The sequence below is a fragment of the Myxine glutinosa genome, unplaced genomic scaffold, assembly GCF_964187855.1.
Source record: "Myxine glutinosa unplaced genomic scaffold, kmMyxGlut1.1 SCAFFOLD_3460, whole genome shotgun sequence".
NCBI lineage: Eukaryota > Metazoa > Chordata > Myxini > Myxiniformes > Myxinidae > Myxine > Myxine glutinosa.
Window position 1 is genome coordinate 5,001 of NW_027619552.1, and position 13,184 is coordinate 18,184.

The following is a 13,184-nucleotide window of genomic DNA, read 5'->3' on the forward strand; positions in this document are numbered from 1 at the left end:
GCACACTTGTGACCAGGTGTGTTTTGAAATTATACACACTACCGGTCAAAACTTTTAGAACAACTCAATTTTTCTAGTTTTTATTGAAATTTACGCAGTTTAATTTCTGAATGTACTCTGAAATTAAGCATAGAACAAATAAACAATTGGAGATAATAAAGAAATCATATAATCATTTTGTTTCACAAAATTTAATTTAAATTTTTGACTCAGCAAGGTAGCCACCTTTTGCCGATATAACTGCCGAACATACTCGTGGCATTCTTTCTACAAAGGAAATCAATTATTATTCGGGAAATTCTTCCCAACACTGTTGCAGAAGTTCCCACAAATGTGTTGCACTTGTAGGTTGCTTTGCTTTCACCCTTCTGTCCAGTTCATCCGAAACCAGCTCAATGGGGTTTAAGTCTGGAGACTGTGCTGGCCATTCCATGATTTGAAGCCTACCATCTTGTTCTTTTCCTCGAAGGTAGTTTTGACATAGTCTGGACTGTTTAGGGTCATTATCTTGCTGTAGGATGAACCCCTGACCAACTAGGCATACACCAGAGGGTATTGCATGGCGCTGCAAAATGCTGTGGTAGCCCTTTTGGTTCAGGGTGCCAGTCACTCTGTGCAAGTCGCCGACTCTGGATCCAGCAAAAGAGCCCCAGACCATCACGCTTCCTCCTCCACGTTTCACAGTTAGTGTCACACACTGAGGAACCATCCTTTTGCCTACTCGACGGCGTACAAAAACCCTGCGTTATGAACCAAAGATTTCAAATTTTGATTCATCGGTCCATAAGACCTTCTTCCAGTCTTCATTAGTCCACTGGCGGTGGTTCATGGCCCAGGCAAGCCTCTTTTTCTTATTTTGCCATCTTAGCAATGGCTTTCTTACTGCCACTCGACCTGTCAAGCCTGCAGCTTGAAGTCTTCTCTTCACAGTTGAAACTGAGACGTGCTTACTTCGACCAGTGTTAAGCTGTGCTTGAACCTGTTGTCCTGTGAGCCGCCTATCACGCAAGCTGTTGACTCTCAGAAATTTGTCTTCCGATTCTGTTGTAGCTTTGGGTCTGCCAGACCTCTTCCTGTCAGAGTTTCCTCCAGTTTCCAATATACTACTTCCTGCAGTGCAATATTGTCCAAATAATGCTTCAGAGGGTGTAATAACAGTTTGTTCCAATACTGCTTTATACAGACAGGGGGGTTGTAATCAAGTAATCAGCAGAGGTTGGGACGCCTGTAGGAATTGTTTGCATCAACTTTCAAGGTTTAATTTATTTACATTGCTGCAGAACAGCTGCAAGTTGTTAACCCATTACTTGTTCCCTGAAGAAGGCCATTTTTTTACAATACAACTGCGCAATTTGCATTATTTTCCCGTTTTTCCTAACCTAAGCCTTTTTTTTTTTTAACCTCGAGCAGTTTACTGCTTCCCTTTGTACCATTTCAGGTTATTCATTGGACATTAAACTGCGTAAATTTCAATAAAAATTGGAAAAATTGAGGTGTTCTAAAACTTTTGAACAGTGGTTTACATTTTCATATATATATGTATGTATGTATGTATATATATATATATATATATATATATATATATATATATATATATAGTGTGTGTGTGTGTGTATGTACATATATATATATAGTGTGTGTGTGTGTGTATGTACATATATATATATATATATATATATATATATATAGTGTGTGTGTGTGTGTATGTACATATATATATATATATATAGTGTGTGTGTGTGTATGTACATATATATATATATGTATGTATGTATGTATGTATGTATGTATGTATGTATGTATGTATGTATGTATGTATGTATATATATATATATATATATATATATTATATATATATATATATATATACATATATATATATATATATATATAGTCGAAAAATATTGGCACCATTGCACTTTTTTTTAAACTCATAATTTTCTATAAAAATAAGTTGAAATTGACAAAGTATTTTGTCTCCACATTTCCTTATTTTACTGTTAATATTACAGAACCTTTGTTTTTTATTCAGAACTTAATATATCCTTTTAAGTCAGAAAATTAAAAGAAATGGCATTGACAAAATTATTGACACCTTCGACTTAATATTTGCCTTTGGACAAAATAATTGCAGTCAACCACTTCCGACAGTCATGAATGAACTTCCTGCACCACTCTACTGGCAGTTTGGCCCACTCTTCTTGTGCAAACTGCTCCAGTTCTCCCAGATTTGAAGGGTGCCTTCTCCCAACTGCTGTTTTAAAATCTCCCCACAGGTGTTCAATGGGATTAAGATCTGGACTCATTGCTGGCCACTTCAAAACAATCCAACGTTTTGTCATGAACCATTCTTGGGTGCTTTTTGAAGTGTGTTGCGGTCATTGTCCTGCTGCAAGGCCCATGACCTTCGACGGAGACCCAGCTTTCTGACACTGGGTTGAACATTGCACCACAAAATGCCTTGGTAATCTCATTTCATGATGCCATGCACACATTCAAGGCACCCAGTGCCAGAGGCAGCACAGCAACCCCAAAACATCACTGAACCTCTTCCATGTTTGACTGTAGGGAAGGTGTTCTTTTCTTTGAAGGCTTCATTTTGTTTTCTCTAAACATACAGATGTGTGCTTTACCAAAAAGCTCTAATTTTGGACTCATCTGTCCATAGAACATTCTCCCAGAAGGATTTTGGCTTGTTCAGGTGTGTTTTGGCAAACTCCATCGGCTTCCTTATGTCTCTCTCTCAGCAGTGGGATCCTCCTGCGTCTCCTGCCATAAAACCCCCTTTCATTGTGTTGGCGACGGATGGTGCGAGTTGAAACTGTTGTACATTGTGTCTGAAGGTCAGCTTGAATCTGCTTGGCAGTTGATCGAGGCACTTTCTCCACCATTCTAACAATCCTTCGCTGCAATCTTCGATCAAGCTTTCTCTTGCGGCCACATCCGGGGAGGTTGGCTACAGTGCCATGGGCCTTAGACTTCCTGATAACATTGCGTATGTTGGATACAGGAACATCAAGGTCTCTGGAGATGGACTTGTAGCCTTGAGATTGTCCTTGCTTGGCTATAATCTTGTGTCTGACCTCCTCAGACAATTCTCTGGTTTTCTTTCTTTGCTCCATGCTCATTGGTACACACAGTGACACAAAACAGCAGAATGACTCCTTTTCTCTGTTCAAACTGGTTGAATGAGTGATTTTTATATTGCAGGTACCTCCAACTCACCACAGGTCAGTTTAATGCCAAAGTAAAGGGGAATTACCTGCTTGAAATCTAATTATTTCTAACAACTTCTGAAAGGTGCCAATAATATTGTCAGGGCCATTTTAGCATTTCTGTGTGGAATAAGATAAGATTTAGTAATTATGTCAGCTTTTTTTATTTTGCTCCACTGCAAACCAAAGAAATACATCAGTGGATACCAAAATTTTTTGTAATTTCAACAATTTTCTGGAAGAAATGGTGCATTATTTGAAAAAAAGTGCAAGAGTGCCAATATTTTGGCCACGACTGTGTGTGTGTGTGTGTATATATATATGATTTAAGAAACAGGAAGTAAATTCCTGTGTGGGGCTAGTGTGAAAAAAATTGACTCAACCAGGGACTCGAACCCACGAACCTCATCACTTACGCAGTGACAGCCCACTGAGCTATTGGGTCTCCGGGATATCCTCAGAGATTTCTCACACTCACACTGCGAGCTTTATAATGGCCGATGTCTTTCGTGCCTGCTAGGCAGACCCCAGATGTGAGTGTATGCATGTGTATGTAAGTGTGTGATAGTGTATGGAAGATGAACTCATCTAACAATTTAAGAAACAGGAAGTAAATTCCTGCGTGGGGCTTGTGTGAAAAAATTCTGACTCCACCCGGGTCCCGGGACCCTCATCACTTACGCGGTGACAGCCCACTGAGCTATTGAGTCTCCGGGTATGTATCTATATATATATATATCTGTATATATCTATATCTATATATATATATATATATATATATATATATATATATATGTACACACACACACACACACATACGTATATATATATATATATATATATATATATATATATATATATATATGTACATGTACAGTCACGTGAAAAAGTAAGTACACCCCATGTAAAGTTTTGACTTTTTCAACATATTTCAACATACAGCTATTTGATCTTCATTTCAACAATATTGATAGATAAAGGTGATATAATATAACAAATATCATGAAACATTTACATTTTGTAGTCCATTGTATGATTTAAATAAACATAAATGCAAATTTCGCATGTGGAAAAAGTAAGTACACCCCTACATTTATCACTACTTCAAATATCTAAAATTAGAAACAGGTGCACCAGCTTAGGTGCAAATGATTAGAACATCGTTAGAGAGGATCTTGGAGGAACCTGTCTCATTTAAACCTCAGACATTTAGTTTGGTTTGCTCTTTGTTGTTGAAGTGTGTGGCGTCACCATGCCGAGATCAAAAGAGCTCTCTGAGGCCTTCAGAAAGAAGGTTATAGATGCCTACGAGTCTGGGAAGGGATTTAAAAAGATCTCCAAACAATTTGAAATCAATCATTCGACTGTCCGGAAGATCATCTACAAGTGGAGAAGATTCCAAACAACTGCCAACTTGTTCAGGCCAGGCCACCCCAGCAAGTTCAGCCCGAGGGCAGACCGCAAGATGCTGAAAGAAGTCTCGAAGAACCCCAGAATGTCATCACGGGACCTACAGGTAGCTCTTGCCACTGTTGATGTCAAAGTGCACGAGTCTACCATTAGAAAGAGGCTGCACAAAATTGATCTACATGGGAGGTGTGCCAGGAGGAAACTTTGCTGTCCAGAAAGAACATCAGGCAAGACTAAAGTTTGCCAATGAACACCTAGGCAAAGACCAGCACTTCTGGAACATTGTGCTCTGGACAGATGAGTCAAAGGTAGAGCTATTTGGCCACAGTACCAGAAGACATGTTTGGCGAAAACCAAAGACAGCATTTGACCACAAGAACCTGATACCAACTGTAAAGCATGGTGGTGGAAATATTATGGTTTGGGGCAGCTTTGCTGCATCAGGGTCTGGGCAGCTCACCATCATATAATCCACTATGAATTCTTCATTGTACCAGAGGGTGCTTGAGGACAATGTGAGGCCATCTGTCGGAAAGTTGAAGCTCAACCGAGGGTGGACCTTGAAACATGACAATGACCCTAAACATACCAGTAAATCCACCAAGGAATGGCTGAAAAGAAAGAAATGGAGGGTTCTGGAATGACCAAGTCAAAGCCCGGATCTAAATCCCATCGAGATGTTGTGGGGGGATTTGAAATGAGCTGTGCATACAAGAAACCCCTCAAACATCGCACAGCTGAAATAATTCTGCATGGAGGAGTGGGCAAAAATTTCTCCCAGTCGATGTCAGAGACTGGTAGACAGTTATAAGAAACGCCTACTTGAGGTTGTTTCTGCGAAAGGGGGCAATACCACCTATTAGAGCCAAGGGTGTACTTACTTTTTCCACATGCAAAATTTGCATTTGTGTGTATTTAAATTGTACAATGGACTACAAAATGTAAATGTTTCATGATATTTGTTATATTATATCACCCTTATCTATCAATATTGTTGAAATGAAGATCAAATAGCTGGATGTTGAAATATGTTGAAAAAGTCAAAACTTTACATGGGGTGTACTTACTTTTTCACGTGTGTGTGTGTATGTGTATGTGTATGTGTATGTGTATGTGTATATATATATATCCAACAGTGACTAAGGATCCAGGAGTGTGTACACAAAGTATGTACACATGAGGACAATTGTACATTACATGATAGTACTTGGATAACCAATGGATCCATTAATAGAAAATAGTTTCAAAACTGCAATCACAGCATCTTGAGATTTATGTTCACATCTGAAGGCCAAATAGGCCAACTCCAAACCATAATATGCAAGTAAAGACATATACCGTATTTACTCGAGTACAAGACAATCCCATGTACAAGTCGACCCCAACTTTTTGCCGAAAAATTCGGCTATTTTTCATATATCCCGTGTACAAGATGGCCCCAGTTTTTTACCTAACATATTTCCAAAGTACATGCTTTGCACGCGAGCCAACCAACAAGCAAGACTAGAAACATCGCCAGTGTGCGCAGGACTAGGCATTTCTAGGAATCACGAACCAGGAAGTGGTGTCCGAGTTATTTTACGGGTACTAGTCTCTGTCGCGGATCAAGACTCACTTCCTTATTAAAAATGAATCCGAATGTATTTTACCGTATTTAATAGTATTAATTTATTATTACTAATGGTAATTATAATAGTTTTAATAATAAAATAACACTGTTGTATAATAGTATAATTAAAGTTGCCCACTCATTAAAGTAACACTAACAAACATATTTATGCTTTGACGCCCTAGGGGGCATAAAAGCATAAAGATCCGGTTTTGCCATGAAGACCCTGCCTGTCAGGTTAGAAATCATAACCTGTCAAGAGGCCGAGCGATCGGAATACACTGCTCAGTTCAAGCTGAAAGCCGTCGACTATGCGAAAAAGACAAATAACTGTGCTGCTGCACGAGAGTTCGGGATCTCAAAAAAGATGGTTCGAGATTGGAGGAAGATTGAAACCAAACTGCAAACCATGCCTAAGAAGAAATGTGCCAACCGAGGGAAGGCGAGAATGTGGCCGTTGTCCTGTTGTATGTTTTATCATTCATTTTATCATGTGAGACTGAGAAAATAAAGTTGCAACAAAGTTGTAAATAAATTTTATAAACTCAATTTCGGTAATTTCTGATTTCATTTGTCATTTTTGACCTACCCAGACTGTTTCCAACGATTTATTGTCCCCCGTCGCACAGCGGAGCGAAAGGGGGACTATGGTTTTCCCCTCCGTCCGTGTGTCCGTCCGTCCGTCCGTCCTTCCTTCTGTCCTTCTGTCCGTCCATACGTCCGTGTGTGCGTGTGTGCGTGCGGGCCTGCGTGCACGCGTGCGTGCGTGCATGCTGCGTAAGTGAAGGACCGCATTCGAATTTGGTGTGTGGGTGCAACCCACGTCAAAATCCAAGATGGCCGCCGCCATGTATGTCTGATGCCATGTATGTCTGAACCTTGTGAGCTGAATATCTTGAAAAATAAGCGAAGTACCAACTTCTAATCTGGTGTGTGGGTGTATCTCGGCATAAGGAAGAACGCTATTGAAAATTGGGTCACCACGTCAAAATCCAAGATGGCCACCGCCATGTATGTCTGAACCTTGTGAGATGAATATCTTGAAAAATAAGCGAAGTACCAACTTCTAATTTGGTGTGTGGGTGTATCTAGTCAGAAGGAAGAACGCTGTTTAAAATTGGGTCGCCACGTCAAAATCCAAGATGGCCGCCACCATATATATGTCTGAACCTTGTGAACGAAATATCTTGAAAAATAAGCGAAGTACCTACTTCTAATCTGGTGTGTGGGTGTATCTAGTCAGAAGGAAGAACGCTGTTTAAAATTGGGTCGCCACGTCAAAATCCAAGATGGCTGCCGCCATGTATGTCTGAACCTTGTGAGATGAATATCTTGAAAAATAAGCGAAGTACCAACTTCTAATCTGGTGTGTGGGTGTATCTCGGCACAAGGAAGAACGCTATTGAAAATTGGGTCGCCACGTCAAAATTCAAGATGGCCACCGCCATGTATGTCTGAACCTTGTGAGATGAATATCTTGAAAAATAAGCGAAGTACCAACTTCTAATTTGGTGTGTGGGTGTATCTCGGCATAAGGAAGAAGGCTATTGTAAATTGGGTCGCCACGTCAAAATCCAAGATGGCCACCACCATATATATGTCTGAACCTTGTGAGCGAAATAGATTGAAAAATAAGCGAAGTACCAACTTCTAATCTGGTGTGTGGGTGTATCTCGGCATAAGGAAGAAGGCTATTGAAAATTGGGTCGCCACGTCAAAATCCAAGATGGCCACCACCATATATATGTCTGAACCTTGTGAGCGAAATAGATTGAAAAATAAGCGAAGTACCAACTTCTAATTTGGTGTGTGGGTGTATCTCGGCATAAGGAAGAAGGCTATTGAAAATTGGGTCGCCACGTCAAAATCCAAGATGGCCACCACCATATATATGTCTGAACCTTGTGAGCGAAATAGATTGAAAAATAAGCGAAGTACCAACTTCTAATCTGGTGTGTGGGTGTATCTAGTCAGAAGGAAGAACGCTGTTTAAAATTGGGTCGCCACGTCAAAATCCAAGATGGCTGCCGCCATGTATGTCTGACTGAACCTTGTGAGATGAATATCTTGAAAAATAAGCGAAGTACCAACTTCTAATCTGGTGTGTGGGTGTATCTCGGCACAAGGAAGAACGCTATTGAAAATTGGGTCGCCAAGTCAAAATTCAAGATGGCCACCGCCATGTATGTCTGAACCTTGTGAGATGAATATCTTGAAAAATAAGCGAAGTACCAACTTCTAATTTGGTGTGTGGGTGTATCTCGGCATAAGGAGGAAGGCTATTGAAAATTGGGTCGCCACGTCAAAATCCAAGATGGCCACCACCATATATATGTCTGAACCTTGTGAGCGAAATAGATTGAAAAATAAGCGAAGTACCAACTTCTAATCTGGTGTGTGGGTGTATCTAGTCAGAAGGAAGAACGCTGTTTAAAATTGGGTCGCCACATCAAAATCCAAGATGGCTGCCGCCATGTATGTCTGAACCTTGTGAGATGAATATCTTGAAAAATAAGCGAAGTACCAACTTCTAATCTGGTGTGTGGGTGTATCTCGGCACAAGGAAGAACGCTATTGAAAATTGGGTCGCCACGTCAAAATTCAAGATGGCCACCGCCATGTATGTCTGAACCTTGTGAGATGAATATCTTGAAAAATAAGCGAAGTACCAACTTCTAATTTGGTGTGTGGGTGTATCTCGGCACAAGGAAGAACGCTATTGAAAATTGGGTCGCCACATCAAAATTCAAGATGGCCACCGCCATGTATGTCTGAACCTTGTGAGATGAATATCTTGAAAAATAAGCGAAGTACCAACTTCTAATTTGGTGTGTGGGTGTATCTCGGCATAAGGAAGAACGCCATTGAAAATTGGGTCGCCACGTCAAAATCCAAGATGGCCGCCTCCATGTATGTCTGAACCTTGTGAGCGAAATATAATATCATAGCATGTTTTCTGCGTCTTCCACTTTGTCAACTCACATCACTTCCCCGACGGGGGACCGAGGCGTAACGCTTGTTTTCCTTGTTTACGACCTGCAGAATCATTTATGACAAATCATTACTCGTGCATAAGATGACCCCCGAAATTTAGGCCATGAAAATCACCTCAAAAACTCAACTTATACTCGAGTATATACGGTGCAGGATAAATATGATTGAGATGAAAAAAAGATATACCAATATTGTAGACTAGACCAGGTCGGTTTCCTGGCTGGACGACCTGCACAGCACGCACACCTGAGCCCCCCTCCATAGAGAATGCCTGACACCAGCCTGGAGAGCCATTTGGGTGATATCCTCTTCCTACACGCATCGTGCACCTGAAAGAGGACATTTTTAACATTACAATTTCATACGAGCTGCCTTTAACATGTCCGATACTCTTATCAATCATCTCCATCATCATCAGCAGCATCTTTGTTCAACATACAGACTGGGCAGGTCCCGGTCACTGTAGCTGAAAACCAGTGGAGTTAGACTCCTTGCCATTTCATGTTCCTCAAATTGCCCCGCTGCATCTGCTGAAGAGTTTTCTTGCCGGAAGATCAGTGGGATCCCTGCAGAGTGCAGCAGTAATGATGACAAAAAGAGCATTAGTGTCAATAACAACAAGATGGAAGTCATTAGCAAAGAAAGACTTCACCAGTACGATAAAGGGATACACAGAGGTCAAGTTAAACAAAAATACATCTATAAAGATTGCAAGTATAATAACATTACAGCAATTCTGCTATAAATAGCCATGTGCTGGTGAAACAGATGCTTCCCATTTTCAAGGATTCCAGCTGCAACTCTGAACACTGATGTATTGAAAATATCACAAGATGGTCTCAAATTCATGTAATTTTCCTAACCCTCCTATCTGCAGGAGTTCCTCGACAGCAACTTTATAATGTTGCTATCAATGACTTCATAAGGAGAAATAAATAATAAACCACGTCAGCACACCTCCACATCAAAATTAAATAAAAAAAGATAAACTATCTTTATAATGTAAGAATATGAAACAAAGTCAATAAAGCTGAATTATATGTACTGTAAGTACCGTACCTCAAAAATTATTCACTTACAATCACAGAGGTTCGAATTGCAAGGTGTTGGCGCATACGTCTTAGTTGTGTTCTTTGTCGTCTTGGTCTTCATCTTGGTCATCTATCTATCTATTCATCTCTATCTATCCTTTCATTGTATTTGCACAATTGATTGGCACCATATACAAAGTGTAAGTTGACTGTTTAGAGGCAACCGAAATGCTCAGTCCACCTCGACGATAATCTATCCATGCAGTACTGCGTCGTGCAATGTCGTCCATACTGTGTCGTCCCAGTTTCTTCTGGAGTGATATAACTGATTTATTAATGAATACAATAATCCCTTATAAACCTTCAAATGCGAGGAAAAACAAAACATTGTTTTCCACAACCCACCAAAAAGTCCACAACTTTTTGAGATATCCTGTTCACAGAAAGACAGACAGAGACAAGAGCAAAAACATAACCTCTGCCCACCTTTGGTGGCAGAGGTAAATATTGTGCTCTGCTGTATACCACTTTCAGCCCCATCACTGAATGGTGAAAAATCACTTCAAAAATTCTCGTATCCAGATCCGGATTCAGATCTTCATCAAAATTGAATCAATCCTTCCTCGTCACGTACCCATCATCATGTCCACCAAGTTTCGTCTGAATCGGTCATTAACCTTTTGAGATATCATGCTATATGGCGTTTTTGCCCTATCTCTCAATGGTGAAGAATCACTTTAAATATTCTAGTATCTGGATCCAGATCCGGATCTTCACCAAAATCGAATAAATTTGTTATTGTCAAGCACCCGACCTCTCCACCAAATTTCGTCCGAATCCATCCACAACGTTTTTAGATATCCTGTTCATGGACAGACAGACAGCTAGACAAACAGACAGACATAACCTCAGTCCACCTTCGGTGGCAGATAGTCAGGTTCACTATGTTAACAAATATAATTTCGTTCAAAATTTTGGTAGATTAGCAAAACTATACATTTTTGGAATATTCAGAGCATGAGGAATCCAAAAATTAATGTTTACATTTGCGTAGACACCTTTGCGAAAATGACACTCAGGACAGTGATGAAGATAGTCAGGTTCACTATGTTAACAAATATAATTTCTTTCAAAATTTTGGGATTAGCAAACCTGTACATTTTTGTAATTTTCAGAGCATGGAGAATCTGAAAATCAATGTTGGCATTTGCACAAACACCTGCATGGCCGCCATTTTGGATTTTGAAAATGGCCGCCATAAAATACATATTTTGCGCGATCTCGGCTTCAAGTCAACCCAGAGACTTAACTAAATATGCGAATCCTATGTTTTCTGGGTCAAGGAATCCAATAAAGGCCTCAAATTAGTGCTCAGGATTATAGAAAAGCAACAAACAAAGGTAATTGAAAACCATTGTCTTGATATTTGTGATATAACTGTATTACATAATACATGATATTGCAAGTCCTTTGAAGTTATAGGTTGTTATAGGAAGTTATAGGTAGTATCAGATTGAACTATAAGTCCTATACACAGGATCTACGAGGTCTACACCGTTCAGGAATATGTTTTTACAGATCTTCATCACTGTCCTGAGGGTCATTTTCGCAAAGGTGTCTACGCAAATGTAAACATTAATTTTTGGATTCCTCATGCTCTGAATATTCCAAAAATGTATAGCTTTGCTAATCTACCAAAATTTTGAACGAAAAAACATAGTGAACCTGACTAAGAGGTAAATATAACTCAGTCTGTCCCTTAAACCCCACCTGCTTAGGCTTAGGCAAATGTGCCATAATTTAAATACTTCTCGTTTAGTCAAATGTCTCGCTTTATCCAATGTTATTGCTCACATGAATAAGAGGCAATGGATACCTACCCGTTTTGTTAATAAGCCAATAGGAAGCGCAGATGGCAGCATGAAGAACTCCTTCAACAGGGAAGGCAAGATGTACAATGAGGGTAAGTGAGCGGTGTGCTGTGTCTTGCAAACGCAGACCCAGCGAATAGCCAGAACGCCGCACATCCACCAGAGAACTACCACCACCACCACTGGCAATGTTGCTGCCACCACTACTTCCTATACCAGCAGTATGAACTGGGACGAGAACCTCCTTGCAGCTTGGAAAATTGTCCAGCAGAATCCCTATGAAGAATGGATGTGTGAAATAGGGTGGAAGAGGTCACTCCATGAATTACATATCAAGATAACATCCCATAAGAGGAAGTGTGCAAGCCAGCATTTTAAGCTTCATTATTAAACATTTCTCTTTGGTGAGAAGCACATTTTCAGCAATAAAATAAGGATATCCAAGCAAACAAAGTGAAACTGATACTTCAGTTTTAAAAACCAAAGAACCTGGTCTCAAAAGGCTTGTCAAAAGAATACACTTCCTTCCCACATCTTGGCCCTTAAAGGTCCACAGAATCAGAAATGAATGTGTTGTTCAATGAATAAATATGGCTTCACCGAATACATAATCATTGTTTTTTTCTTGAATAAATATTTTGAAACGATAATTAAATGGGTTTTTTTTGGTGTCATTGTACACTCGATTGCCCCCGCCCTGAAAAAACGCTGATGGGATTACGTTATTATCACGTGACCCACTACGTCTTCTTCAAAACACTTTTGCTTCCGGACTTGTGTTTACGCACGGCCTACATACTCTCTTTACATTGAAACACCGTAAACGCATCATCAACTAAAAAAAATTGAAGCCACTGAAATCCGACGTGATCCCCACAAAAATTAGAAATCATTGTAATCTAATGGAAAAGAACAAAAAGGACAGAAAAGCACCAGAAACAGAGGGTAAGTAGCATACAGTTGCCCTAGTGGCTGCACAGTTATGTTCAATCAGTGTGAGTTAACCTGCTGTACATCACTCACCACATGTAGAGTGTGAGGATAGTCCCATTCA

General features: G+C 40.0%; 1 protein-coding gene across 1 annotated transcript in view; it reads right to left on the bottom strand.

The window, feature by feature from the left end:
• LOC144889390 (intermembrane lipid transfer protein VPS13D-like) overlaps nt 1-13,184 on the bottom strand; it is a gene marked incomplete at its 3' end in the record, with an annotated part of 36,663 nt that overhangs the window by 4,885 nt on the left and 18,594 nt on the right. The window contains exons 7-9 of the mRNA XM_078769616.1: nt 12,140-12,406; nt 9,668-9,794; nt 9,415-9,557 (exon numbers count right to left, since the gene is read on the bottom strand). Coding sequence (XP_078625742.1) covers nt 9,415-9,557; nt 9,668-9,794; nt 12,140-12,406 — 537 coding nt within the window. The remainder of the gene's footprint in view (nt 1-9,414; nt 9,558-9,667; nt 9,795-12,139; nt 12,407-13,184) is intronic.